This window comes from Coptis chinensis, chromosome 8 (assembly GCF_015680905.1).
Source record: "Coptis chinensis isolate HL-2020 chromosome 8, ASM1568090v1, whole genome shotgun sequence".
Taxonomy (NCBI): domain Eukaryota; kingdom Viridiplantae; phylum Streptophyta; class Magnoliopsida; order Ranunculales; family Ranunculaceae; genus Coptis; species Coptis chinensis.
In genome coordinates, this window is record NC_141463.1 from 87,691,046 (window position 1) to 87,717,941 (window position 26,896).

General features: G+C 34.9%; 3 protein-coding genes and 1 long non-coding RNA gene across 4 annotated transcripts; 1 reads left to right on the forward strand and 3 right to left on the reverse strand.

The window, feature by feature from the left end:
- Window positions 1–4,169: 4,169 nt before the first annotated feature.
- LOC147483934 (prefoldin subunit 1-like) lies at window positions 4,170–7,858 on the reverse strand. Its single transcript, XM_086579681.1, has 6 exons — window positions 7,832–7,858; window positions 7,490–7,543; window positions 7,297–7,402; window positions 5,903–5,909; window positions 5,674–5,758; window positions 4,170–4,314 (listed from the first exon to the last, which is right to left on the reverse strand). The coding sequence occupies exons 1-5, from the start codon at window positions 7,856–7,858 to the stop codon at window positions 5,674–5,676; spliced, it is 279 nt and encodes a 92-aa protein (XP_086435807.1). The 3' UTR covers window positions 4,170–4,314.
- Window positions 7,859–8,323: 465 nt separating this feature from the next.
- On the reverse strand, window positions 8,324–8,990 carry LOC147483935 (kinesin-like protein KIN-14E). The gene is made up of 4 exons (XM_086576633.1): window positions 8,853–8,990; window positions 8,728–8,765; window positions 8,561–8,617; window positions 8,324–8,382 (listed from the first exon to the last, which is right to left on the reverse strand). The coding sequence occupies exons 1-4, from the start codon at window positions 8,975–8,977 to the stop codon at window positions 8,336–8,338; spliced, it is 267 nt and encodes an 88-aa protein (XP_086432759.1). The 5' UTR covers window positions 8,978–8,990; the 3' UTR covers window positions 8,324–8,335.
- Window positions 8,991–9,062: 72 nt separating this feature from the next.
- LOC147483936 (uncharacterized) lies at window positions 9,063–13,724 on the reverse strand. The gene is made up of 6 exons (XR_015206705.1): window positions 13,594–13,724; window positions 12,235–12,342; window positions 11,562–11,650; window positions 11,310–11,471; window positions 9,497–9,686; window positions 9,063–9,329 (listed from the first exon to the last, which is right to left on the reverse strand). It is a non-coding gene; the product is annotated as an uncharacterized LOC147483936 (long non-coding RNA).
- Window positions 13,725–16,350: 2,626 nt separating this feature from the next.
- Window positions 16,351–26,366, forward strand: LOC147483937 (Polynucleotidyl transferase, ribonuclease H fold protein with HRDC domain-containing protein). Its single transcript, XM_086576202.1, has 14 exons — window positions 16,351–17,126; window positions 18,844–18,999; window positions 20,088–20,246; window positions 20,362–20,445; window positions 20,897–20,976; window positions 21,419–21,469; window positions 21,603–21,711; window positions 23,403–23,485; window positions 23,781–23,826; window positions 24,066–24,153; window positions 24,292–24,461; window positions 24,750–25,070; window positions 25,201–25,305; window positions 25,505–26,366. The coding sequence occupies exons 1-14, from the start codon at window positions 16,452–16,454 to the stop codon at window positions 26,141–26,143; spliced, it is 2,766 nt and encodes a 921-aa protein (XP_086432328.1). The 5' UTR covers window positions 16,351–16,451; the 3' UTR covers window positions 26,144–26,366.
- The last annotated feature ends 530 nt before the right edge of the window (window positions 26,367–26,896 follow it).

A 26,896-nucleotide genomic window follows, 5' to 3' on the forward strand; every position in this document is an offset into this window, starting at 1 on the left:
AGGTGGTTGCTATAAATTGATTCTGATATTGACGAGAAACTAACACTATTGTATCCCCGCGGTCAACCCAGTTTGACCCTCTTATCTACGCAAGTTACAAAGTGTGGCCCACCAGCATCCTATGGTTACGTGATTATATATTGTTTGATGTAAAATTAACTATATATAAGTCTATAATCCATAATTACATACATTAGAAGAATAAGTTACCTGATTTCAAAGGTGATAATTAACAACTCTATTTTTTCTGAAAATCCCCGAGATCAATTCACGTACGTCGTGTTTGTTCTGTAATCATCATATATAAAAACAATTAATCAAAACCAAATTACACATATAACAACCATTTATTAACAAATAATAAAAATTACACTACTGTAAATAATACAAGCCACCTAGCAGTTCATCGAACACTTCTGTCCTCACAAATTTTATGAAATTCAGAAAACAAACATAAAAAACGTAAGAAAATATATTGAAAACGCTACTTTGAAGCGAGAGAGAGAACGATGGTTTATTAGGGCAGGAGAAAATACTTGTGCATCCATGTACAATTGATATTTATATGTATAACTTCTTAGATTTTAAATGACTAAAATAATCCACACAAAAGAATGATAATGCGAAAAACATAGATTCACAGCAAACATTGACTGCGGAGTATAGTGAGTTCATATTGGCAACCAAATAATTAAAACAAAGAAAAATAACCAAACCTAGTTAAGGAGTTGTGGTGCAAAAAATAACTAAGTAAGACTTTGGGCTAAGGAACAAAAAAACGACGCCATTTAAAAGCACAAATCTAACTAAAGAACAAATAGTTTTGCATGGAAATTACACCTAATAGGTTTTTAAGGAAGTGGTATACTCTGTAAGCCTTCGGTCTAAAGTCACAACAAACTAATATTTAGAGAACACTCATAGATCCTCTTAATAGAAATAAGGTAAGCATCGGTGAGTACTAAACAATTTTATGTAAAGTCTACTCTATATATATAAAAAAATGTATCAAACTCCTAGAGCACATAATCATTGATCAACTGAAGTCCAACGTACTACTTACACTACTACTTATAAAATATGAAGGGCTTCCTCGTAAGCCAAGGCCCCATGTTGTAAACGTACGTTCAATTAGTTTCATTCACAGTTCAATATCAAATTGATTTCTTTTTTATTTGTTCAATAGATTTCAACATAAGCTATGACAATACAATAATATATATGTCCCAAAGTTCTAATCCAAATTCCGGAGACAATACTAAAAGGAAACAACATCAATTAAAACGTTATTGAGGGCGAAATGAACCAATTTTTTTTACAACCACATAAACCAAAAAAAAAAAATTAAGAAAAGGGGTTCAAAAGTATACATTTGAATTTAAGCCACATATAAATAAAGCATGCCTTCAAACACTAAAGGCCCATGAGTAAGACCAATTTAAATATATAACTGGTAACACGAAAGACAACTTGAAAACAATATCATACCTGGTCAACCACTGGAGCACTTTTGTTAATCTAAATAGGCTCGAGCCCAGTCACACCGACGAGTTTTATATTGCCTTATACCAAGTCACCTACACCATCACCATGCATAACCACTATGAAAATTAGCATGTATTAATCTTGTAAAGTAGATTATATGATTGTTTATCGACAGAGATGCAAAATAAGCTGATATCTGACTAATGTTGATAAAGAAATTTTTAATAGATAAATTCAAACAGGAACCATCTAATAAAAGTTCGAGTGTTGCAAGTGAGATACCTCGAAAAATGACAGGAACAAAATCACGGACTACACATTCAAAATCAATTTTGGATTGCATACTTGGAAATCCACCTCTTCCACATCTCTTTCCATAAAGGCAGCAAACCTGCAAGTTGAACGCCAATCATAACTTAAAAATCATAAAATGCAATCCATTTTATACACTCGTCTCCTTGACATAAAACATTATATGTACTAGCTTAAATGCACGTGCTCGCACGTGGATGGAAAATAAAAGTGTAGGATGAATTTTGAGTATTTACATATGTCAAAATAATATAAAAGCAACATGCATCAACATTAGATTACAAAATTTAGGCTTTCATGCCTATATAACAGAAGTAAAGTTCAATCCAAAATTACAAAATTGTTTATACTACTACTTTGTCAGCCTCATGCAAGGTTTGATATTTTTATCTGAGTTTTTTTTTTAAACTTAATTGCCAATGATGGTCAAAAGTTGTTTGCAATACTCACGCAGCTTGTTCTTTACCAACCCAAAAAAAAAAAAGAGTCCAAATTCAATCTGATATGAGAAGGAAGAGCATATATAGTACAAAAAAAATATAGAGATGGAAGAGCTTACCAAAAGTGTAATGCAATTAAATAAGTCTGCCTAAAGATAAATGTATAAAACAACCTCATTCACGTCGCCGTCGATAATTTTAAACCTTTTAATAATGATTTGTAGCAACTCACCGCATGTAGTGGCATGACTGAAAAATTAATAAAATTGTCGTTAACTATAAACTATACATGGTGCTTGTCGTCTCATATGGAAATAAAGCTATGGAAAGAAATTTAGTTTGCAGAAGAAAAGCGTAATCAGAGATATCAACACATGACGATTAAGGATAAAGTGGGAACTTAATTTTTTTTGAAAGAACACTACCTAAAAAGAGAAAATTGATACATGAACCGCCAGAAATTTTTGACAGTGCAGAGTTTTGTGAGATTGTAACAGTATGTGCATAAATAGTTCTCTTGGTAGATAATGCCTGAATATCTTGATCACCTACATGGTAGTGGAGCCTTTTAAATTAGCTTGCAAAATGCACATATAATATATTCAACCAGCTGGATATTCAAAAAATACCAAAATCCCTAACATTTTTTCCCTTTTAAACTGATGATACATGAACATGATGATCAAGAGAACTTGATACTTTATATGATCCTCAAGTCCCCAAACTAAATTTGTGGATGCAGTTACAAAACCATGTGTTGAATGGAATCTAAAGTGCTTGAAGTGTCACAATAGTACAAAATATCTTTAGAAGTCTGATGAGCCTTTACTAATCCCAGTTGAATTGTAGATGTAATAATGGTGTCTTTGAAGGAGAGCTTTTATGGTATTGCAGAATCATTAGGAGGGATTAACAACTGACAAAGCCATCCAAGGGAAGAATCCAAGTCTATCTCGTAGGGGACTTCAAGATGAAGTTCAGTTACTGATCCCATTGAGAGGTTCCTGCCCATCTCAATTTGAGCTCAATCAAGGAGCATAACTTGTTATATCTTATCTTGTAAATTAATGAAGGTGAGACTGTTTCTAGCTTAGATTTTGGATTCAATATTACTATAGATGCTATAGTATTCCAATAACACGTCAAGAACTTTCATATCATAAAGGTTCAAACCATTTTATACTCTTTTAATTCCACTAAACAGCAAACCAATCCTTACTCCTTTCTCCAATCCCCGTGAACTAAATTCTGCCTTCCCCAGTGCTAACACCACAATGACCAATCCATCGAAAATCATTCAAGAAGATCAAAGTTGCACTTAATTGGAATTTACATCGCACTTAGCAGTATTATGGCAGGTCTAAGTGTTGCGGCTTTTGCAGTGATTTTGACAGCTCGATTTTTGCAAGTCTAGAGATGTTGAGTTGCAACACCTGAGTATAAGAACTCGAAGTAAAATTAAGACTATTTTAGAGGATTCTCTAGATCCTTTTGACACTCAGACGATTGATACACCACCTTACAAGATAGTGGTGGAGACTTACGAAATTGAGGAGCTGAAAAAAGCCACTAAAGATTTAAGTTCAAGTAATCTCATCAAAGGGTCAGGTTTCCATAGCAAGCTCAAATCTGCTCTCTCATTGCTCAAAATATAATCTTACTAAAAATTATAGTGTCACCTGTCAAGAAATCGTGTTAAATTGTTAAATGGTTCAGGTATAGAAGCCTTATGGTAGCTAGTCAAATGTGGGATAGAATCAAATTGGTAATTTGAAGTACCATGATATGCTCAGTGGTTATTAAGTCACACTTGTACAGTTTGACACCTGGATCTAAAGGTGAAATAATCAAACCTCTCTATGCATGTCTATAATTAGAAAAGTTATTTCAATTGAGTCCATGATGACTTACAGATGAGGGAAGCATAATTGATTCTCATAAAGTTTAATATGAAAGACACAGTAGTTACATATTTACAATACATGGGAAAGAATCGAATAACTAAGGATTTATATACAATAAGAAAGCTAGGAGTGGACTTGAGTTGATTGTCTGACACTGCATCACTTCAAATGACCTACAACACTTATTGAGGTTAAATTAGATACTTATCATCTTACTATTTTACTGGTAATCGAAAGTACACCAATATACCCCAAAATGAATAATTCCTCGAGTGAACCAAAGTGGATACATGCATATCTTAGATACGTATATGCTAGGAGGAGGGACCTCATTCAATTCTGAATGATCACATAAATTTAATGCCTAATCGATAATAAGATTCAATAGTAACTAATCTTGCACAGTAGTATCTAAACCCACTAGCACTTCCATATTACTTCTAAATAGTATACCAAGTAATCAAGGAAATCTTACAGCACTGACTTAATATACATAGCATATTATATAAACTGCCAGGTACCAACCAAAATGGACTTAGTTCACCAGTTAAGTTTATTCAAGCTAACAATGCAATAATATCATGAAAATCACGTGTACCATCGTTGACTGTGTTTATATATATTGCAAAGGAATCACAACAAAAACAATACTAATGAGAATGGTGTAAGAGATATTTGTTTATGCCAATAGTGTCTAAATTATTTGTAAACAACAAAAACTACAGATACACAAATGAATTCCAATACACAGCAAATGAATTCCAAGGAACAAAACATGTAACCTAACCTTAACGAGATCAAAGGGTTCGAACCCCGCCAGCAAAAAGTATGATAGTATACTATAATAGATACAAAGACAGAGACACAAGAACATGAATGGTGTATCACTATAACATCGTTTAACATGATTCGTTTAACATGATAGAGGAGATGTCTTCAAATTTCCTTGAAGAGGAGAAACTTCACGTCTCGAGATAGATCTGATGAAACTGCTAAAAGAGCATAACAAACAAAATTCATAAAGTGTGTCTAGCTTTATCTTCTTTTTCTCACTTGAAGTAGGACAAATTGAGGTCATTTAATTGTTGTTGCAATCTTCGACTTTTTGCAATAACTAAGATAAAAAATAAGGACAAATTGAGTCCTTGGCCTTGAACGTCCTTCTCTTGATGTTCTTTTTGTTAATTAATCATAGTAGCTGCATTGAACCTCTTGCACTACTGGAAGATCGGTCTATACGTGAGTGGCACTTCCTAGTTCTTGAAAATTGTGTTGATTTTATTGGTTCCATTGAAAATTGTAAGGAAAGGCTATCAATTGGAATGGTTAAGTCGATCTCGTCTTGGTTTTCTTGCAAATTGTAAGACAGAAAAAGATTCAATTGTAAGTTTAATCTTTCTAAGAAATTAATAGAGGTATAGGTTTGCCTAATCCAAACTTTAATCAGAAAAGAAAAACAAAAATGGATACAACAAACTGGGGGAATGAGTAAAGAGAGAAAGAGAGAAAGAGAGAAAGAGAAAGAAACAAACCTACAATGAGGCAATTGCATTTTCACTATCCATGAGCTTCTTCTCCTGCTCATTCACCAAGACAGACTTGGGCTCCAAAAGAAACCTGGGCATCATAGAAAAAAGAAGAAAAACATTTAAGGTGATTATGTATGTTACCATAACCAATAATCAAGAAGCAGCAGTGATGATCTTTCTTTAGAGACAGATAGAGTGATTTCAATCAGAGAGATAGCAATGTTGCACTTGCGTTCTCCCTGTAAAACATAAAAAAAATGGAAGTCAGATGGCAAGTTGATGGCCTTGAAGAAGTACAACCATCACACAAGAAACTAAAGTAGTAATTATATAAAAGAATTATATCACTTGATGCCCATGGTTCTAGATAATTGGTTTTTGTTAAACGAATTCAGGTAACGATACTGATCAGTAGAATAGCTCATATAAACATTCCATGGGAACAACATAAGAACATAAAATAAAATCGAAGGTGCAAAAAGTGTTACATTTTCACATTAACGTACCACAACCAATATTTTATGGCTAATAAATTGTAGAACCCATGCATTCCAAAGGTACTCCATTTTCTACAAATTCATGTCAGACACTATGTCATTCCCCACAACTTGAACTCACGAGGATACACTTGCGATAGATTTGTCTTTCAGGTTTACGTTGGTCACTGTCTTAGACACTTCCTACCTGTTGGATACAAATACACATGTCCTGATGTCCAAGTCATTGTTATATGGGTAATATGTAACAGAACTACCTTTGCTAAAACTAAGTTCGAACTTAAATATAGGTTAGATTTGATCCTGACAATTGATGCTTTTCTTCTCACTTTGGAGGAATGCTTTTGTATATCAGTAAGATATTTCATTCCTTTGAACATGGAGATTACACAAACCATCTTTACAATCCTTAGTTGTGTAGTAAGTTTTCTTAGCAAGACGCTAAGATCCTCCTTACAATAGCCTTGGAAGGTGGTTCGTTAGCATACAAAAGCGACTTTGTGGGGGCATTGTGCTAAACAAATCTTTTTGCATGGAACTTTCTATCCACTTCGCCCTCTCGAAGGACTTTTCCATCTTGTTGTTAGCAAGAGCATCATAGTATGGCTTCACTGTAAACTACTAATTTTTTGTCTCTACCAGTTCTTCTCTTTCTAAGTAGTTCGAACTCCAAAGTTTAGCTTCTATGTTGGTGCCAATGCACTTTAAATCTCCACTGGCGGCATTTTTAAGTAAAATCGAGTTTAGACTCCAGTGTACCTAGCTATCACAAATCTAGCACCCAATTTCCTTATAAAATATGGGATGGGCATGAGTACAACCCTACATCCCTCGGTTGAATTTCACCTTCTTACAACCTTCTCAAAGATGCTTGGCCAATATTGTTATGTGTGTGTGTGTGTGTGCTGTGTCTATATGTTGTGTGTTTGTGTGTCTGTACTCCAGCAAATATGTTTTAGTTATTAGCCAAATAATTACTATCTGTCTGTCAACCCCTTAGTTCTTAACTAATATTTCCAAATAACCTTAAAACACTCAACCATATAACCAAATCCTAGTTTAGTAAAAGCACAACCATAAAAGAAAAAAAATGTTACTTATATCACAAGAACTAATATTTGAATCATACCAACAGATTTGTAAGTATTTGTATCCTCGGGCAATGGTCGTAATTCTTCCAGTGTTAAAAAAGCACGTTTTTTCTCTGTCTCTTTGTTTCGCATTTGATACACCACCTGAAAAATACATTTAGTGTAAATTAAAATATAATATAATATAAATGAATACAATTTGAATACACTAATTTATTTTTAGAGTAATACCTGTTTCAACTTGCCAGTAGCTTCTATCATACAGCCTTGAATCTCCACAAATGCCTGAATCCGAATGGGTTAGTTTGTTTCGACTAAATTTATTTTCTGAAAGAAAGAGTTTATAAAAAATAAATCTTACTGCTTTGGTTGGTTGCTTTGACGTATGCCATTTTCTGAGTGAATGGGAAAACACACTTTGGAAGACAAAAATATAGTTTGCAATAACTAAAAGGGTATTACTACGAAGATAACTATTTGTAATTAAGAAAACAATATTAATGTATCACATTGAAGTATTGAACATGTCATTCTAAAGTAAAAAAATTTAAAATTCAATAATGTATTGCTCACGATACATGTATGAAGGTTCTTAACCATGTTCGTAAGGTTTATGAAATGTAGAGTTGCGTCTTGGTTTCCCCTTCCAGAATTGAAACCTGCATCCACAGTAGGGATTCTCGGATTAGATGTTTGTGAGGCATTTAGAAAGCCCAAATCATTTTAGTTAGCAATTCAACGAAATAGATATGCTAATTCAAAACACATAACCATACGAATTAGATATAGCCATAATCGGAATACCTGTTGAGCACTCGTAATTATTCATTTTATGGTATTTAGACTAACAAAAAAAGAACCCATCGATTCTTGTAAATACATATTCACAATACAAAATTAAAGGCAATGAGACACACTTAACATGAAAATGCAGAGCTTTTAGGCATGTTATGACAAACTCACACAAAAGCAGCAAGTAGTTGATTTGATCATTGTAAAGTTACTTGGAATTTGTTTCATACCTTTAAAATCAGCCCATTTAGGAGTATAACCCATTATCAACTTGTCCTTAAAAGGCTAAAACCCACTATTTGCCTCTCTCTTCTTTATACGACTATAAGTTTCTGAAATTTGAGAAGTAACATTTTAACAATATTAAGACATGTACCTCCGTTTGCTAAAACTCTCAAAAACAAACCAATACTTGACAATACAATTTCTTTGCGAGCAACGCAGACAGTACATATACCATTCGAAGAATAAACATCAAATACAAAAAAGAATGAAAGATTGACTACATACCTTCATATTTACCATTACACAAATAAGCCTCCATAAACTGAGCACACAAACGACAATCTCCATCCAACCCAGAAATTAAAAAAAAAATCCTTGAAGACTCCTAGGGTCTCGACGCACGCGGCATCATAGGTAATCAAATAAGTATGACAGTTTGATCTTGGCCTTACCTAATGAATCTTGAAGTAGATGTGTCAGCTTGGAATTCCTACAACATCCCCATGGTGTGTGGATCAGAAGAATAAAGTATGTCTAGATAAAGTCCAACGGAATAAGCAAGTTACGCAAGAGCTACCTATATGGGATGTAGCTGCTTTTGTTTGCTAGAGCAGATATGACATCACCTAGAGTTGAAAGTGATCTATTGATGTTTTGAGCTTCCTTGAGTCGTTCCCCTTGCACATCAGTCTTTGCAAGCATCTCGCTGCCAGCCAAAGCTTGCTGTTGGTGCACTCCCCATTTATCAAGTTATTTGACTTAACCATTATACAGAGCATGTTGGAAAAGGTAGAAAATAAGTTTATTTTATTCTAAAGTAACAGAGAAATGTGTTGCAAGGAAAAAAGAAAAGAAAAGAGAAGACAAAGAATAAAGGTTCCGAAAGTGTCCATGCATGATCATGAGACTCTTGTGCTCATTAACATTATTAGATCCAACAACCCTTGCATTGCTTCCTTGCAGTACATCCCAGACCTCCTTTATGTTCTCCACTTTTGCTTCAACAATTCCTGGAACATGATGAACCCTTTCAGAAACTTGCCTTATCTCCAACCTATATCCAAATCCAGCCGTTATTGGCAGAAATTCAATACTGATATTATTGATAACTTAAAGAGTAATTTGTAACTTAGCAGCAGATTCTAAGCCTGATAAGTGCTGAACCAGCAGTGAGATGGATCAATTTTAACTTTACACTAAAGGTAATGATGTTATATTTACTTTTTTGATGTTGGCGAGTTTGCAAGCAAGTCCCTAATCTGTTCATTGTAGACTTCAAGCACGCTGACGGATATGCTGTAGGCAAAAGTCTCATTCCTTTCTTTGGTAATCTTGAACAATTCCTCTAGAGTCCTATACTTGACTCCTCCATTTCGCTCAATACCCTCCATTTTGAAGGTCTTTCCTATTCCTGTTTGTCCATACCAAAACAACCCTTCAATAGTCAAATATGAAAAATTGAAAGCCTACAAAACAATGAAAAACAAAAGGATCTTAAGCAATCTAAAGCTCAACATATAAAAAAACAACAAAATGAAAGAAGCATCGAGACATTAGGTACTTTGATTTGGGATTTCTATATAATAAAATTGGTTTTTTTTATATGGCTACTTCGAACCTTATGAGTAAATACCCATCAATGTATGAACAACAACATAGAAAAATTAAAAACAATCAAGTCTCGTGTCACAATATATTAAAATCAAGGCATAAATTGTAACATTCAGCTATCTTTATCAAGCATTGCTTCCTTTATACTAATAACCTGATAGCAAGAAAGGATTAACTGTGTAAATATGCTTCCAAATAGAACAATAATCCAATCAACAAAAAATAAAATAGGAGATAGCTTGCCGGGGCACCTCTGCAAGTGTTAGTGATATTCAAACACCCACATTGCTATCCTAAGTGCACGTAGAAATAGAAACCAACATCTCTTACCTAGGTGAGGGTGGGCAAATGTAAGTCCTAATTTGTTTATGCCTCGTTAAGAGCTTTAACTTCCTTGTCAATCCTGGGTTTTGAATCCTTCGACTCTTGTTTAAATTAACCTAATAAAGAATTCATGTTTTGCGCTGACGCACTCCTGCACTCCTCTCTCCTATTTAGCAAGGCATGAGAGTCAAACCGTTTTTCTTGTTCTAGTTAGGAATTTTTTAATCATTCAAGTAAAGGCACCCTTTCATGAATGAGGAAAAAAGTTATCTTAAATATGCCAATTTACATTTATAAAGAATAGAAAAAGCTAGGATTCATGGGTGTGCACGTGTGCAACTAAGAAGGTAGACGCATAGATTTTATAACTTTTAAAATTTAGTTTGAGCAACTGCACACTCTTACGCCCCTTCACTATGGCCTTGTTGATGATAAAATTCTTGATGACGACACCCCTGGTTGCTGACATGGGAAACCGCACTATTAGGCATCAAAAGGTAAGACGAACTAAGGACGTAAAATGCCAGTCCGTAACAGTTAGGGAAGGTAACCCCTTATGTAGCAACCCAACTGTAGATGGTTGGTTGAGCGAAGCCTCTAAGACCTGTGTTTTCGGAAGGATGCTCCATAGGGAACATCATGACCAAACTCAAAGAAAGGTGAAGTTTGTATCCTCTAGGAGTAGGGGCATAGGGGATTGTTAGTGATGCTCATATAACGCAATACAAAATGTTCCGTTTAGCAAAGCCTCTAAGACATGTGTTTCCAGAAGGATATTCCATAGGGAACATCATGACTAAATTCAAAGAAAGGTGAAGTTTGTATCCTATAGGAGTAAAGCCGCAGGGGAATGCTAGTGACACTTTAGACACACACACCAAGTCAATTTTCCCTAAAACACCTTTAGACACGTAAAAAAATTTGTATAATTCAGACACATAAATGGAGCATCCCACAAATACTAAGTTATTCATAAAACACCCAACCGACAGGTAGAAGGACAAAAAATGGAGCATCCCACATAACAATCACGCACATAAATCTTAACTCTCACATTAAAGCTGACGTTTTAAAAAAATGGCGGAGAAACAATGGTTACCTTAAGATTTGGTAGCAAGAGCACTAACAACACCCTTATGAGGCTCAGTAAGCAACCCAGGCAGTAAGATAGGCATAGATGCTTATTTGCTCCATCTCCCATAGAAGCCAGCACGGTTTTTTTTGTTTCAATCCATTCTATTAACTTGTTCAACTCTTGAACCTTCAATTTGTGTTATTTAAACAACAAACTCAGCCTTACTTGAGGAATGTATACATATGTAAGGAACCAAAAATTAGAATCAGAACCAACCTTAAGAACATCCCCTTCTTCACTATCTTGATTGGTAATATCTTGCCATTTACTAAGCGGCGTACTTTGCTTTTAAACTGCTTTGACCACTGCACAAAAAACGATTATTATATTAGCACAAAGGCTAATTAAAAAAAATCAGTAACGCTGCTCTCATACTTTATTATGTCAGTATAAGTATTTTCTGCCTTTTTGGGCCTTAAAAGACCAATTTGCGTTATCACGTATAACCCAACCACCCATACTAAGGTTCTACACTCTTAGTGAGTCCAATCAACGACAAATTGAAATGAAATATTGAGAACCCCAACATTCCATGTCTCAAAATGTGGACCACTATTCTATTTTAAAAAAAAACAACAACAACAACAATGATAATATTCCCTACAACAAATGAGCTTCACAATTGAGTAACTTTGCTTCTCTAGTTTGAGCATGAGCATGGAATATCTCTATTATAAGTCCTACCCGGTCAAAAATAGGTTTCCCCTACTCACGCTGCAATTACAATTCTAAAAGTATCAATACCATAGCATCTATATAGGCAGAATTTTACTATAAACAAAAGAGAACTTGCCTCTAGATTACGTTGCTGGACCCCTGAAAGAATGGTGTTTACAAAGACAACATCAAACTCATCCTGCTAAAACTAAATGGTCCTTGTTAAACTCACCCAAGTCGTGAACTAAAGATGAATCAAAATGAATCCCGTGTTACTTTGTCTCCTCAGCATCTATATGACACTTAATTGTTTTCACAGTCCCACTTCCAAAGTATGTGCCTAGAACAAACATTAAACAGACATTATATATATTAAAAAAATAAAATTTATTTACTTTTAAAGTAAATATGAGAAGAACCTAAATTAATTGATCTAGCAATTGGATTTTGAACAACGACATGAGCCGGCCTTTCCTTTTCACTAATATCTCCAACAAATAATCCATCTCGCTGCTCTTCGAGAGAGTTGGCAAGGTTTAAAGCTTCAGAAAGCTTAGCCTTTAAAGCGACATTTGAACGAAGGCGAGGTTGAACTACAAATAGTTTGGGAGGTTTTTCTGGGTCTTTGTTGTAGATAAAACTTGGGTTGGATATTTCATCTGTTTTCTGTTTCAATGAGTGAGATGAAAAAGAGTGGGTTCAAAGTAATCAAATAGAGGACAAATAGATTACCTTTTGAAACCGAATTTTTTTTTGTTCGCGTGACTTCTAATAATAATCGACAGTAGAGAGACAATCAGGTATGTTTTTTTTTTTTTTTTTTTTGTTGGCTTTCAGTTCAAGAGAGAGCAAATTATGGAGATTTGGGAGAGAGAAGAAGAAGAGAATAAGAAAATAGACGGTTGGTTTGCTTGAATTTAATTTCGGAATAAAAGGTATTTATTTGGCAATTACTGAAGGGTAAGCCGCGAACAATTGAATAAGGGGGTATAGTTGATTTCCGACCTGAATTTACACATACGTCCTTAAGTGACTATGTAATTTTAAGGGTATAGAAGGTATTAAATTTTGAAATGACAAAGTAGTCCTTCTTAAAGGCATTGAATAATTGATTTAAATATTTTATCAAGGGTATTTGATGGTAGAAAAAAGGTTGGTTCAATTTAAATGTCCATGTTAATTATAATATACTCTACTAATAGAGATGTATAGTCTCACTATATGTTCAGCAGCAAAGAATCAAATAAGGTGACAAATCGGCGGGTCATTCGACTTAACACATTGGATGTAGCATTGTGAAATCAAGTTCCAGGGAAAGCAAAACAAAAACCGGTCAGAAATCATTGTCCCTAATATACACCAACAACGTATTTAATGGAAAATACATTATTCAGAAATTCAACCTCATCTTCTTCTCTTCCTAAATATGTCAATCTACAACTAAATGTCTAACTTTTTAGGAAAACCAATTTTCAACAAATCAAAAGATCTGAAGAAAAAAACAAAAAAATACAAACATAACAAATTTAATAGAAGTATCGAACTGTTCAAATAAAAGGTAAAAGGAAAAAGTTGTAGAAAATGTATGTACCCAAATGAGTTAGCTTCAAGCTCAACTTCAATTTAATCAGTGAACCCACAATTCAGATCCAATTTTTTGTGAATATTATGAAATTGAAACTAAAGAGCGCAACTGAAATGATTTTCGAATGCTTTTTATCCATTCAGCACACTAGCGATAGGTGGAGATATGACCTTTTTAAGATCAGTCAAAGAATAAATCGGTAATGGAGAGATTAGGGTGTCAGAAGAGTAGATAGATTTTGGGTTTAGTAGCTAGAATAAAATAATATTTGGGTTTCCTTCATGCTGTCTTCCTAGACTTTCCATTTTTTTTAACGTCTAATTATTAAGTTGCTAATTAAGGGCATAATTAATTACTTACTAATTAAGGGTTTAATTAATATTAAATAGACATTTATAGTGGCAGCGTACAATTCAAAATGGCGTGGATTTGGTTTTTTAATTCACCACCACATGAAATGACCGGTTACCCCTATTAAAAAGTGTTAAACAACTCTTTAATTGAAGGACAATATTGGTACTAAGAATTTACATAGGTGTAAAAAGACCAAATAGTCATTCTTAATAGTATTTAGGTGTTTGATTTAATTATTTATTTGGGGGTATTGTGCGTAAGAAAAATAACCGAATGAATTTAAGAGGCTAGGTTAATCATAAGAGATGCTTCTAGTATATATATATATATATATAGCATCTAAGATACCACTACCTCGTTATTCGTTAACCAAGAATACTATACGTACGTACATCTCCAGTATTGTGGATGCATGTATTGTAATATGTTTTTATATATAGTGGATATTTATAGTCTGTACTACTGAGTAGAATAACTATATGTATCCACATCAGTGGCTGAATTCACAATACATTTCAAGATATCATAATCACAATCGTTTATCTTCATTTAAAATATTGTAAATATATAATTTGAACAACTTTAATTGACTACAACTAGCTAACTCTACAGTGCTGATCTTGTAAGCTATAGCAAAGTCTTAGACTACACAAAGTCCTAAATTACTGTTGAAGTAGCACCTGATTCAATGTGTAGGGCTGTCATTTGAGTTTCTATGGGCGCTGGAAAATTGTCTTTATGTGACGACATCAGAACCACACGACCCAACCGCAGAGAATCAATGAAGCAACGAATACCACACGTGCAAGAATCCTCCAAAATATCTTTGGTTCTAGACCTGCAATTTTCTCTTTGACCATTGCATGGTCAGTAATAACCTTATGAATGTTTGAAGTATCTCCCTGGGCATAGTAGAAGCAAATGCTAGGATAATAAATTAGTTTTCATAACTCAAACAAAAAGCACCCAAATTATAAGATAAATTGCAGTAAAAAGACAAACATGAAACTCTTGATTAGAAACACAATGTTACCACATCAACTATATATACTGAAGTGCTTACATGAAACTCTTGATTTGTGATGCAACGTTACCCATCAGAGCCCAAGAGACCTACTCTTTTTAATTACAAAAAAACACTCAAAGTTGAAAAAACCATAACTCTAAACAAAGACAAAGACCACATTTCACTGTATGCCAACTCTATCGACCCTAACACTTTGAGTTTGGGGTAATTACACTCTAATGTACATAAAATCATAGATATGTGAATTTGTGATATTCACACCAAATTAAAAAATAAAATAATATGTGTTTTTTGTATTTGTATTTTTATTAAAAAAAAATAAGATAGCAAGATATTCCCTTTGAATAATGCTTCAAATCATTTATACTGTTAGGGAATTGAAGTTCCAAAAATAATACAAACTAGATGAATTATGAATATAGCAAATATAAACTTCCCGTGATGTTTCATACTACCATATAAACAAACCTGGATTGCCTATATTTTCCAAAATAAGTTTGGTCTTAAACTAGTATGAGAGATACTTCGTATGTGTCATTAATATATATAGTATTAATGAAACTAGCATTTAGAATTTAAGACCAATTTTATTTCGGCAAACATAGGGCGATTCAATTTTGTTTATATCATATTTTATCTCGATTAAAACACAACTTATCGAGAATGTTTGTGTGCTGAACATTCGACCAAAATGTCAAGATCGTTACATCCGATCCCCACATGTTTGGCTCAAATAATGCTCAATGACTACCATGTGTCCATGTGTGGTTGATAAATAATAATATCATATTTTTTCTCCGATTAGAACACAACGTCAACTCTCTATATTTTTTTTTATCCAGAATTTATTTTAAACTAAATTAAGGATCTCAAGTAATTACATATCGTGGATATATCTTTTTTGTGTGTGGATATTTTACATTATCCTATTTGCAGAAGTCTTAATTTATGGAGCATTAGGGCATCTCCAATTGGGGGTGTAAAATTCCACATAGGCAAACTCCTTTAAGTGCCATTAGGATTTTACATTTCCAATCATAAATTATCAGATATATTTCATAAATATCCACTCTTTATTGTTCTACATGGAGAAGTGTAAAAAAGTTCAATTTTAAACTCGGATGACACTTGAAGTAACGTCACTCTTTAAATTAAAGAGGGACGTCATTTCAAGTGTGTCTAAGTTTAAAATTTTCAAATCATGAGTTTAGAAATAGATAGGGACGGTCCGAACATTTCTTTTGCTCAGATATATCGTCAATATTAATTTTAGGCGCGGATCCTTGATATGCCGACATGCTTTTTATACCAATTACAAACACTGCTAATTCTTCATATTTCGACCCGGTATTTAAATATGTCGTGGCATAAGAGAATATTATCTCAATGAACAAACACGCCCCTAAAAATCTTGACAGTCTCAAGGGTTTTAAAAATTAGGGTTTTAGCTCCATCCTCAAATTCTCCAAACAATAATCTCAAAATGGAGATTGATTCGGATTCAGAACAAAGCAAAAAAAAGTCAGAAACTTTACACGTGTTAACATCAGGTTCACTATCATCATCCATTGCAAAGCTATCAACTACATCAAGAGGTATCCCTTCAAATGAAGACTTTCATTTTTATTACAATTTCAATGAATTTAAAAACCCAATTAAAGAATTAGTTAAAAAAACTGATTCAACTTTAAAACAAATCAGTTCCTCAACAAATGAAGTGTTGGGGAAAGTTTATAACTTTCCTGATGACGTGGATGATGTTTATGATTGGTTAGTTAATATTAATGATGAGTTTTTTGAGAGGTTTGATGTTAGTGCTGACGAGTTTCAAAAAGTGAGAAAAATGGAAGAGGAAAGTGGGAAGAGAGTTTGTGAAGTTGATGATGATGAGAGTGGGTTTCAGTTAGTTTATGGGAAGAAGAAGAAGAAGAAGAAGGAGAGAGATGAAGGGGAGAAAATGCGGGGTTCTAATAGTTTGGTTAAAACGGTTACGAAGGATGCGAGGACGAGTGGTGCTCGGGCACGCATTCCATTTCATATACCGTCTATTACTAAGCCGCAGTATGAGTTTAAGATTGCGGTTGATAATTCGAATGAGCCGTTTGAACATGTTTGGTTGGAAAAGAGTGAAGATGGGAGCAAGTTTATACATCCTCTGGTTAGTTATTTTATGCAATGCAGTTGAGATATTTAATTTAATTGTTGTTGTATTGTGTGTTTTTCTATGTTCCAGTTATCTATGGCTGTGTAGACAAGTTAACTATACTAGGTAGTCACTCGTTATGTGCGTAAAGTCTGAGCTAGAACTTATTGTAATTGTAATGGATTATATTGTATACTAATTTATGTTTATATGGGGGTATACTAGTTAAAGTTTGAGTGCTTTGGCATGAAATTACTTGGGTGGAAGTGAAACTATCTACTGAAAGAAACAAAGTTGGTTTAGAAGATCATAGTCTACTGTCTCACCTCTAGTGTTCTGCAAACATGTGATGAATATATTTGTGATTTAAACTGTTTATGTTGAAAATATGAAAAAGGAAGAAAATAGAAAACACAATATCATGGTGGAAATCCTAGTTAGTATGCTTGGACGCCACAGTTATTGCAGTAAGAAAATAAGTTCTTGTATGACATTTTTGTTATTTGGCAGCCAGGGAAAACAATAATTGAGGATTAACTTATGGACTTCAGTCATCTTACTATTTGGTCCTACAGTTCAAATTGGTTAAAGATACTTAATTGTTTCTTTCCTTGCTTCTTTTCATTTGAATCCCTTTCCTTGTGGTTAACACAAGTGAAGGAAGGCCTTATATAACTGTGTAACATACTTGACTTGCACATAAATGTGAATATGTTATTGTGTTAGTTTGGTACGCTTAGAGATTTAATGGATGTGTGTGTTATTTAATATAATTTTTGTTGTATCTGTGTGTCATTCTATGTTCCAGTTATCTATTTTTGTTGCCTAGACAAGTTAACGATAACTCTTTATGTGATTAAAGTGTGAGTTAGAACTTGATATGTTAGTCATGGATTATTTTGTATAGTGGCTCATAGTTCTATTAGAGTATACTAGTTAGACTTAGAGTGCTTTGGCATGAAATTACCTGGGTGGAAGAAAAAATATCAACTGAAAGGAACAAACTCGTTTTAGAAGATTGTAGTCTACTGCCTTAGCTCTATCGTTCTGCAAACATGTGATGAATATATTTGTGATTCAAACTGTTAATGTGAACCTACGAAAAAGAGAAAAAGGAAGAAAATAGAAAACGCAATATCATGGTTGAAATCCTAGTTGGTATGCTTGGACGCCACAGTTATTGTCGAAAGAAAATAAGTTCTTGCTTGACATTTGCTTGTTATTTGGCAGAATTGAGAAATAACTTGCGAAGTTCAGTCATCTTACTATTTGGTCCCACAGTTAAAATCGGTTAGAAAAACTGGCTACAGATATTAAATTATTTGTTTCCTTGCTTAATGCAATGCATTCGAATCCCTTTCCGTGTGGTGAACCCAAGTGAAGGAAAGACCTTATATAACTGTGTAATATACTTGACATGCACATAATTGTAAATATGCTAATGTGTTAGTTTGGTATGCTTAGGGATGTAATGCATATGCGGCTTGTAGTCTTGTAGACATTTGTTTCCTTGCTTCTTTGCATTCGAATCCCTTTCCTTGCGGTGAACCCAAGTGAAGGAAGACCTTATATAAGTGTGTAACATACTCGACTTGCACAGAAATGTAAATATGCTAGTGTGTTAGTTTGGTATGCTTTGAGATTTAATGCATATGCATGCTTGTAGTCTTGTAGATATTTCTTTGTCAATATTTTTCTTACAAGCTTAAATTTTTTTTGTTCATATATGCAGGAGGAATTCTCTGAGTTGGATTTTGTAGACAGGCATGTTGGAGATGTTGAACTGGTAAAACCATTACCCATAGAAAGTACCCCATTTAAGCTCGTGGAAGAAGTCAATGACTTGAAGGAACTAGCCGCTAAGTTGTGTGATGTGAATGAATTTGCGGTAGGTACTGCTGTGAAAATAAATTATTTATATATACTTTCAAAACTAGTCTACGGACCCAACTCTCTCTGTAGTGAGTCCCAGTGCTGCTTGCCTGCTTAGGAGATGTCTGAATTTGTAGTCATGCACAAGTTATTCCCCACCCACCCACCCACCTACACCATGATTAGTAAAACTTATTATCACCCGGTGTCTTTGTAGATGTTTAAGTGATCTCATTCGAATTGCAATGCGGTTGCTTATATCCAAGTGAAAGTCAAATAGAATACAGGACAGTTTTCAGACGTTTAAATTGCATCACAGATTCCACTACTGCTTTATCATCCATCTTTTGCTTCACGATGTTTTGCTACATTGTCATTGTTAAGCCCATCACACAAGTTGAAGAATACTCCCCCCCCTTCTTCCAAATCAAAGACAATAGAGAATTAGATACTTATGCATGCTTTGTATATTGGTATGAAACTGTTATGACTGTTGTCATATGAAAGTCATTATCTATTAGACTATGCTCTGAAAATTTGGCATGATGACTCCGGACTTTGCAGTACCCGTGTGCCGTGTTTGTGAACTACTGATGTAGGCAGCCCCAAACCAGCAAAAAGATTTGTTTGTCTTTCATCATCCTAGTTTTTAATTTGTCTGTTTGCTTGAGTTCTGAAAGTTTTATGGGTTTAAAAATAACTTGAAATGAATGGGAGAAGTACTCCATCTAACAAATTTTCTTTTCTATTTATTTTCATTTTAGTTGTTAAACTCTGGATTAGTTGTACATTGCATAATATCGCGGTATAGAGTAATTTAGATACAGGATTGGTGATTCTTATTTCCTCGAGGGGATTCATCTCCAATCTTTTCGGATTTAGTTCTTTATGGAATTATCATCTGACATCTGCGCAATACATAAATGATTTAGTTGGACAACTATTCTTATCTGCTTTTCTTTGTTTTCTATCACTTGGAGTAAACAAGACTCTAAGGCATAAGTATATTAGTTCTAAGCTCTTGAAGTTCTTTATAAATAGCAATAAAATATTTGATGGCACAACTGTGATAGATTGAGACATTTCCTTTGTTACTGTTTTTAGGTTGATTTGGAGCATAACCACTATCGATCCTTTCAAGGGATTACATGCTTGATGCAAATCTCTACTCGGTTTGAGGATTTCGTGGTGGATACACTAAAGCTTCATGCATACATTGGTACATACCTACGGGAAGTCTTCAAGGATCCCTCTAAAAAGAAGGTGGGTTCTTGTACTCATTAAGTCATTAGGCATGCGGTTAACGTTTATCATATGCTTTGAAAATATCTTACTCATAAGTCATAATACGTGTTTTTCATATGCTATGTTCAATCAGGTCATGCATGGTGCCGATCGTGATATAGAGTGGCTTCAACGAGATTTTGGCATCTATGTCTGCAATCTGTTTGACACTGGACAGGTCTTCACTCGACACATCTTTAAATTTTAAATTAGGTATTAGGAGTCCTGTGTCCTTGCAAACTGATATTTCTTTCTTCTATAAGGGACACATGAAAAAATGTTTCTTTAATTGGATTTTGTTTTTTTGTTGTTGAAATTCATAGTCTATATCTTATATTGTGTAGCAAGAACAAGTTGATTTTATGCACAGAAAATTTAGTGAATTTCAACCTGTTTTTTATCTTTCTTATAGCGGTTTTCTTTATCCTTTCTTTTTACTTTGTAACATGATTAGAAATTATTTTTGCAACTGGTCTCTTTATTTTTTTAATGCCGTGTTATGAAGTTTGACTAACAGGGGTTTCTTATTGTCAGAATAGACCCTCCTTATGTCCTTCAAGATTCATATTATGATTTTTTTTAATGTCACGTTGTGCTGATATTTACTATCACTTCTTCTGGATAAATAGGCCTCAAGGATATTGAAGCTGGAGAGGAACAGCTTGGAGTATCTTCTGCGTCATTTTTGTGAAGTAACTGCAAACAAGGAGTAATGCATTAACTCTACTTGCATATGCATTAGCGTAGTCCAAGCTAAAAAGTTTTTATTCCCCCCTAGGTTATAGTTCAAGACTTCAAGCCACTGCAGTTTGTAGAAGAGTGTTTCATCCTTTGTGCCTTTCATCACAACTTTCATAAAAGCTACGTTTTGAGCCATATTGAAATTTTGTTTCAATTAATGAAACAATGACTGAAACTAACCAATAGAAGCCTGAACGTCTTCAAATGAAGAATAATTGAAATATCTGAATTTACATCTGATGTATTAATTATATTTTCTAGCATTGTTTCCCCCGAACTGGACTGTGGGGTTATGATTTTCACCTTTTTGTCTCCAAATTGAGACTGAGTAGCACATACCTTTTAACTTTTAGGAACCATCATCTACTTATTTTCTATGCTGTATGGTTGACTTGGTACCCTTCTTTCAGATACCAAAATGCAGATTGGAGATTGAGGCCTATTCCCGCCGAGATGCTCAAGTAATTTCCTTAATTATGTGCATATCGTGTATATCCTTCCTGTTTGTCTTTTTTATTGCACTCTGCTCTGTATTTGGCCAATTTTGAGTTGATATTTAACCTTTGGCAATATTTTATACTATCTTCTTGACAGATATGCCAGAGAAGATACCCATTATCTGTTGCATATATATGATCTGATGAGAGTCAGGCTGCTTGAACCTTCAACCAGCTCCGAAAATGTTGATGATCTTCTGTTGGAGGTGATCATTCTATACCCAGTTTAGTCAATGCACTTTTACGAACTAGAACAGGATTAAGATATACTTTTATATGAAATGCTTTACTTGTATTGTAGGTAGAGTATCATGGTATGTTATATGTTGCTGACGATCTTTTCATAATCTTGCTTAATGTGTATCGTAAAGGATCATCAAAATTTTCATCCCAAAACAGTGGGCGGGAACTTTTGATTGCTTTGAAGATTGCAACATAAGGGTTGTGAGCAATGACGTGTTTAAATATAAGATATAGAGTGTGTCAAGTGGAAATCAAAATTCGGAGCTAAAGCAAACGTTTGAATGTTTAGCAATTATTGTTGAACATAAAGAACCTTATAAAATACATGTATGATAATCGTGTGTCTATGCCTTTATTGACGGTAAAATACTTCAAACCTTCTGAACATTTAAACAGAAGAAAAATACACGACTCTCTTCTTATGTAATCGTAGTTTAGGGACATTAAACTCACTTAGTAACTCTATATATTCTAAGAATTAATTGAAAAACACCAATTAGTTATTCAAGTTCAGTTATGCAAATAATAATGGCTGTAAGCTTGTAATTATACTATGGAAAGAAGATTCTTGCAAATTAGTTGCTATTCTTAGGAACAATTCTTTTTCTATAATGACTTATTATGGATAACAAAATGGCATGTATCTACTTATTATTATTGTATGTGTATTTGTGTTTGAGGAGAATGCCCATGCTAAGGCGTTGTTTATCCTCTTAGAAATTCAGCCATCGACTCTTCTTTATGACTGCAATGTCCGAAATTTCCATCGTACAAGCCCTTGGAACTAGGGGTGTGCAAAAATCCACTCTAACCGACGTAACCGACCCATATGAGTCGGTTATCTATTTATTATCGGTTTAGATCGGTTTGATTATTTCCAAAACCGACTACCTCGGTTCGGATGGCGGTTTATATTTGTGAAACCCAAAATTAACCGACCCGACCGCTATGTACGTCAGTACATGTTGATAATAGAATAAGTGATTTGATCAGTATCAAATAGATCTATAAAAAGCCCATCTATAAAGCCCCCACGTGTAAGCCCACCTTTATAACATAACAAACTTTAACCTAATCACTTTTGACTTCTTCGAAAGCTAGGGCATAGCCAGACGCCGCCAGCATCCTCCATTCCTCATTCATTTTGTACCACCAGTACTACACCACGACGCCACCAGTCCATCATTAACAAATGTTTGTATTATTTTCTTCATCACTTCCTTTTTTCTTTTCTACTCCTATTTCATTGAAACGTTGAGAGAACTTGATTTACTTGATTTTCGGAATTTATTGACAAGTTAAGAGAATTGAACTTGAGATAGCAAAAATTGTATGGTCGGTTCAGTTAATATCGGTTAAAACTGTGAAATAATCGGTTCGGATCGGATATCGGTTAGGTTAGAAATTATTCGGTTCGGTTTCGGATCGGTTACATCTGGAATATCGGTTCGGTTCGGTTCCTGTTGCATATAATCCGACAGGGTCGGTTCGGTAGTCGGTTTTAGCCCAAACCCGACCCGTGCACACCCCTACTTGGAACCATCAATAACATATTTATATATTAATGTGTGCTTACTTGTGTCTTGAGAGGAAAGGGAGTTCTTGTCCCTCGTTTGACTTTAGTCACTGACCAAACCTTGATGATTGCTTACAGGTGTATAAGCGCAGCTATGACATATGCATGCACTTCTATGAGAAAGAGATCTTGACAGATAACTCATATCTCTACATATATGGGTATGTTGTTCGTACTCTCATTATGAGCTACTTTGCGCCTGAACCTTATGCAAGGCTACTGTTCGAGAAAAAAAAAAATAATCTTTTGATTCTTCCAAGTGCCATTAACATTTATGCAAGCAAGTGTTTTATTGTTTTTTCTTTAAAAACCAAGGAAAATGCTCTAAGAGCCTAAAAGAGATGCAAGACCAGCACAATTAATCTCTAAATATCACCTTCCTTTAATAAAGCTATTGTTTGAGATATTAGAAGAAAATATTTTAAGCCCTGGTCCATTTTGTTTCTCTTATAACAGATTACAAGGATCTGATTTCAACTCAGAACAGCTTGCGGTTGTTGCTGTAAGTTACTGCTCTCTTTCCTCCATGTCTATCCTATGCCACTTGAGCCATCTGTGGTCTACTGGTTGATGAAGCTCTTATTGTTATGCCATTCTGTAGGTCTTACATAGATATCCTCCTAGGGTATATACCGACTGTTTCGAATTTATTCTTGTCGATTGTTAGAGATGGTAGCTGTTTGTATTTTGAGCTTTGCTTGATAATGATTTTCCTTACATGTGGCACCTAAATAACTGCAGGGGCTCTGTGAATGGAGAGATGGTGTTGCCCGTGCAGAGGATGAAAGTACTGGTTTTATATTACCAAACAAAGCTCTACTTGATATTGGTACAGGATAAACTGCAATCTCTGTAAACCTTTCATTTTTTGTTTTGACGTTTAGAGGGAAGTTTAACTTAGTTGAATTCTTAATTCATATGTTTTTTCTTTTCTTTTCTTTTTTGTTTGTCATTTTGAACAAAAAAGCCAGGCAGATGCCCGTCACTGCTGGCAAGCTGCGTCCTTTGGTGAGGTGTAGGCATCCTTATGTTGAGCGCAATTTGGGCTCTGTGGTTAGCATCATTAAGAGATCCATTGCGAATGCATCTGCTTTTGAAAGTGTTGCTGAACAACTACAGCAGGCACGTACGGAAATGGTAAGCTAATTGTAAGAATGCGTACTTGTTTGAAGGTTGGCATAAATGTATGCCAACTTTCTTTATGCATTGATTAAAAAGAAAACAGAAAAGTTAATTAAAAATCCTACAGCAAGAAAGTATTCCCAATTGACTCTTTCCATCCAATGAGCTACACCTTTTACAGTCCACTCATACTGCAAAAAATAAGTACAGATAGATGAGATGATTACTAAGTAAATAAATATCCTTACTGAAAATTCTTTCTTCATTTGCTGATATGATGACATTATTATTTTCTACGTCTAGGCACCACCACAAAATGTGGTTGTTGCAGCTGAATCTGAAGCCTTGGCTACTTCTGAGTATCCCATTGAAGTGGAAAGTGTATCTGCTGAAGAAAGCATTAGTGGAGAGAGTATCAACAGAGTCGGTATGGAAATTTCCAAATGCGAACCAACTCCGAATGTCAAGGAAGAACCATTGGAACTAGCAAACAGCACTATTGAGAATGGCAGATACGGACACAATACCCTTCTTGTTCTTTCTGAAGAAGCTGGAGAACTCAATAAAGTGCAGAATGACCATGCAGTCGAGGTTCGAAAGGAAATGATGGTTCTTACAGGACGGGTGGGTAGTGCTAATATTAGATGGTTTACTTACTATTTGTAGAGTCTCTACCAAAATTTGCTGCTGCTGTTTCTTTTTCTAAGAAATGAAATTAGCTAACAAATAAGTCTGCTACTCTGCTCCACTGCAGGTTTCTACTGAAGCAACTGTCCAAGTGCTAAAGAAGCCAAGCCGTGCTTTCGGGGCACTGCTAGGAAACTCATCCTCGAAAAGAAAGCTTGGTTCTGATCGTAAGGTAAGTTTCTTAGCAATTATTTTGAGTACTGGGTTGGGTATTTGGGTGTGTAGTGTGCAAAACACATGTTCCTAAGTTGCACATGTTATATGTATAGTAATTAAGTGAATAATCTACTCCACTACTATTATATGGTGTGGCTCCTTACATCACGTGCTCTCTTCGGATAAATTAATACTGTTTCTTTGAACTCTTTCAGGTGGAGATAAAGGTTGAGCAGATAAAGTCGTCGTTAACGCTTCCATTTCAGTCATTCTTGGGCCAGAGTCAACAATCTGAACCAATTTTGAAAGCGGACACTAATCCCCTTGGCACACACTCTAGACAGCCAGTTTCGTTGGAAGCTGATACAACCAACGCAGAAGATATAATCCCGCTTGAGGATGATATGAATGACCAGGAGTTCCTAGATGTTGCACCAGCAAGTAAGGATGATGTGGAGGATGGAGAGAATTGCGATGTTGCAGTGGCATCACAGACAGGTGACAAACCAATGTCTCTCTCGGAATTATCCTCCAGCTTCCAGGAGTGCTTACAGTCAATGAACCAGAAAAAAAACAATAGAAAGGTTGATAAACCTCAGCAGCCCGAAAGCTGCTTACATCTGAAACCATTTGACTATGTAGCAGCAAGGGAACAGATGAAGTTTGGGGAACATCGAGAGGATAAAGATATAAAAGGTGAGGAAGGACATAAGAATTTGTTGCATTCCAAAGAGAGGCGTAAGAATTCTGCTAGCAGTCGGGTCCCGAAAGATGAAGGGACCAAAGATTTTCAGCAGGCTAGACGAAGAATGGCTTTCCCGCCTACAGGAAATCGAACTGCTACATTTCGATGAGCCTTGTGGCAGGTCTTACTGAGTTTTACATGACTGGAAGACGCAGAACACTGGTCTTAGGTGCTCAGGAAAAAGGCAATATTCAATTGGGGAGGCAAGGATATCTTTGAGACGCGTAGCCTTCTAGTTAAAAGTTTGTATGAAGTCATTTCAATACAAATGAGATGCTTGTGTTGTTGTCCTTGGAAGCTGCAATGCTCAATCAGAAAATTTTGGTTCCTAACCAACTGCCGTACCACAATTTATATTTATGACTTGACAAAAAAAAAAAGGTTAAATTTGTGATTTTATTATCAAAAATTGAAAATCCAAAAAGTGAAATCTCCTGTACAATTCTCAGCTCATATTTCGTGTGATTTTGAATCATTACTCATAATCCCAAACTCCTTATGCATGCAACTTTGTTCGGACATATATTACGTTGGACTGGGCCCAGGTATTACTTGTTATGGATAATGAGTTATTGGCCCAAAGTCCACTAAACAGTGGGTAGGGTTCATGGTTGTCTTCTATATATAAAGTAACACAGTCACAAGGGACGGTTTCAGCTTTCAGCACACCAACATCTCCATCAAATGTTTTCTACCAGTACTAGGTTGTTTCAATCCAAATGGGCAAAAATAAAAGACGTTGCCCGTTTCCCATCAATCCTCCAAAGTAACACATTTGTTACCGTAACAGATTCAAAGGGGAACATAAAAACCGGGGCGTCTATAGGTTGTTTAAAGGATTTCAAAGGGAAGTCTCGTCTAT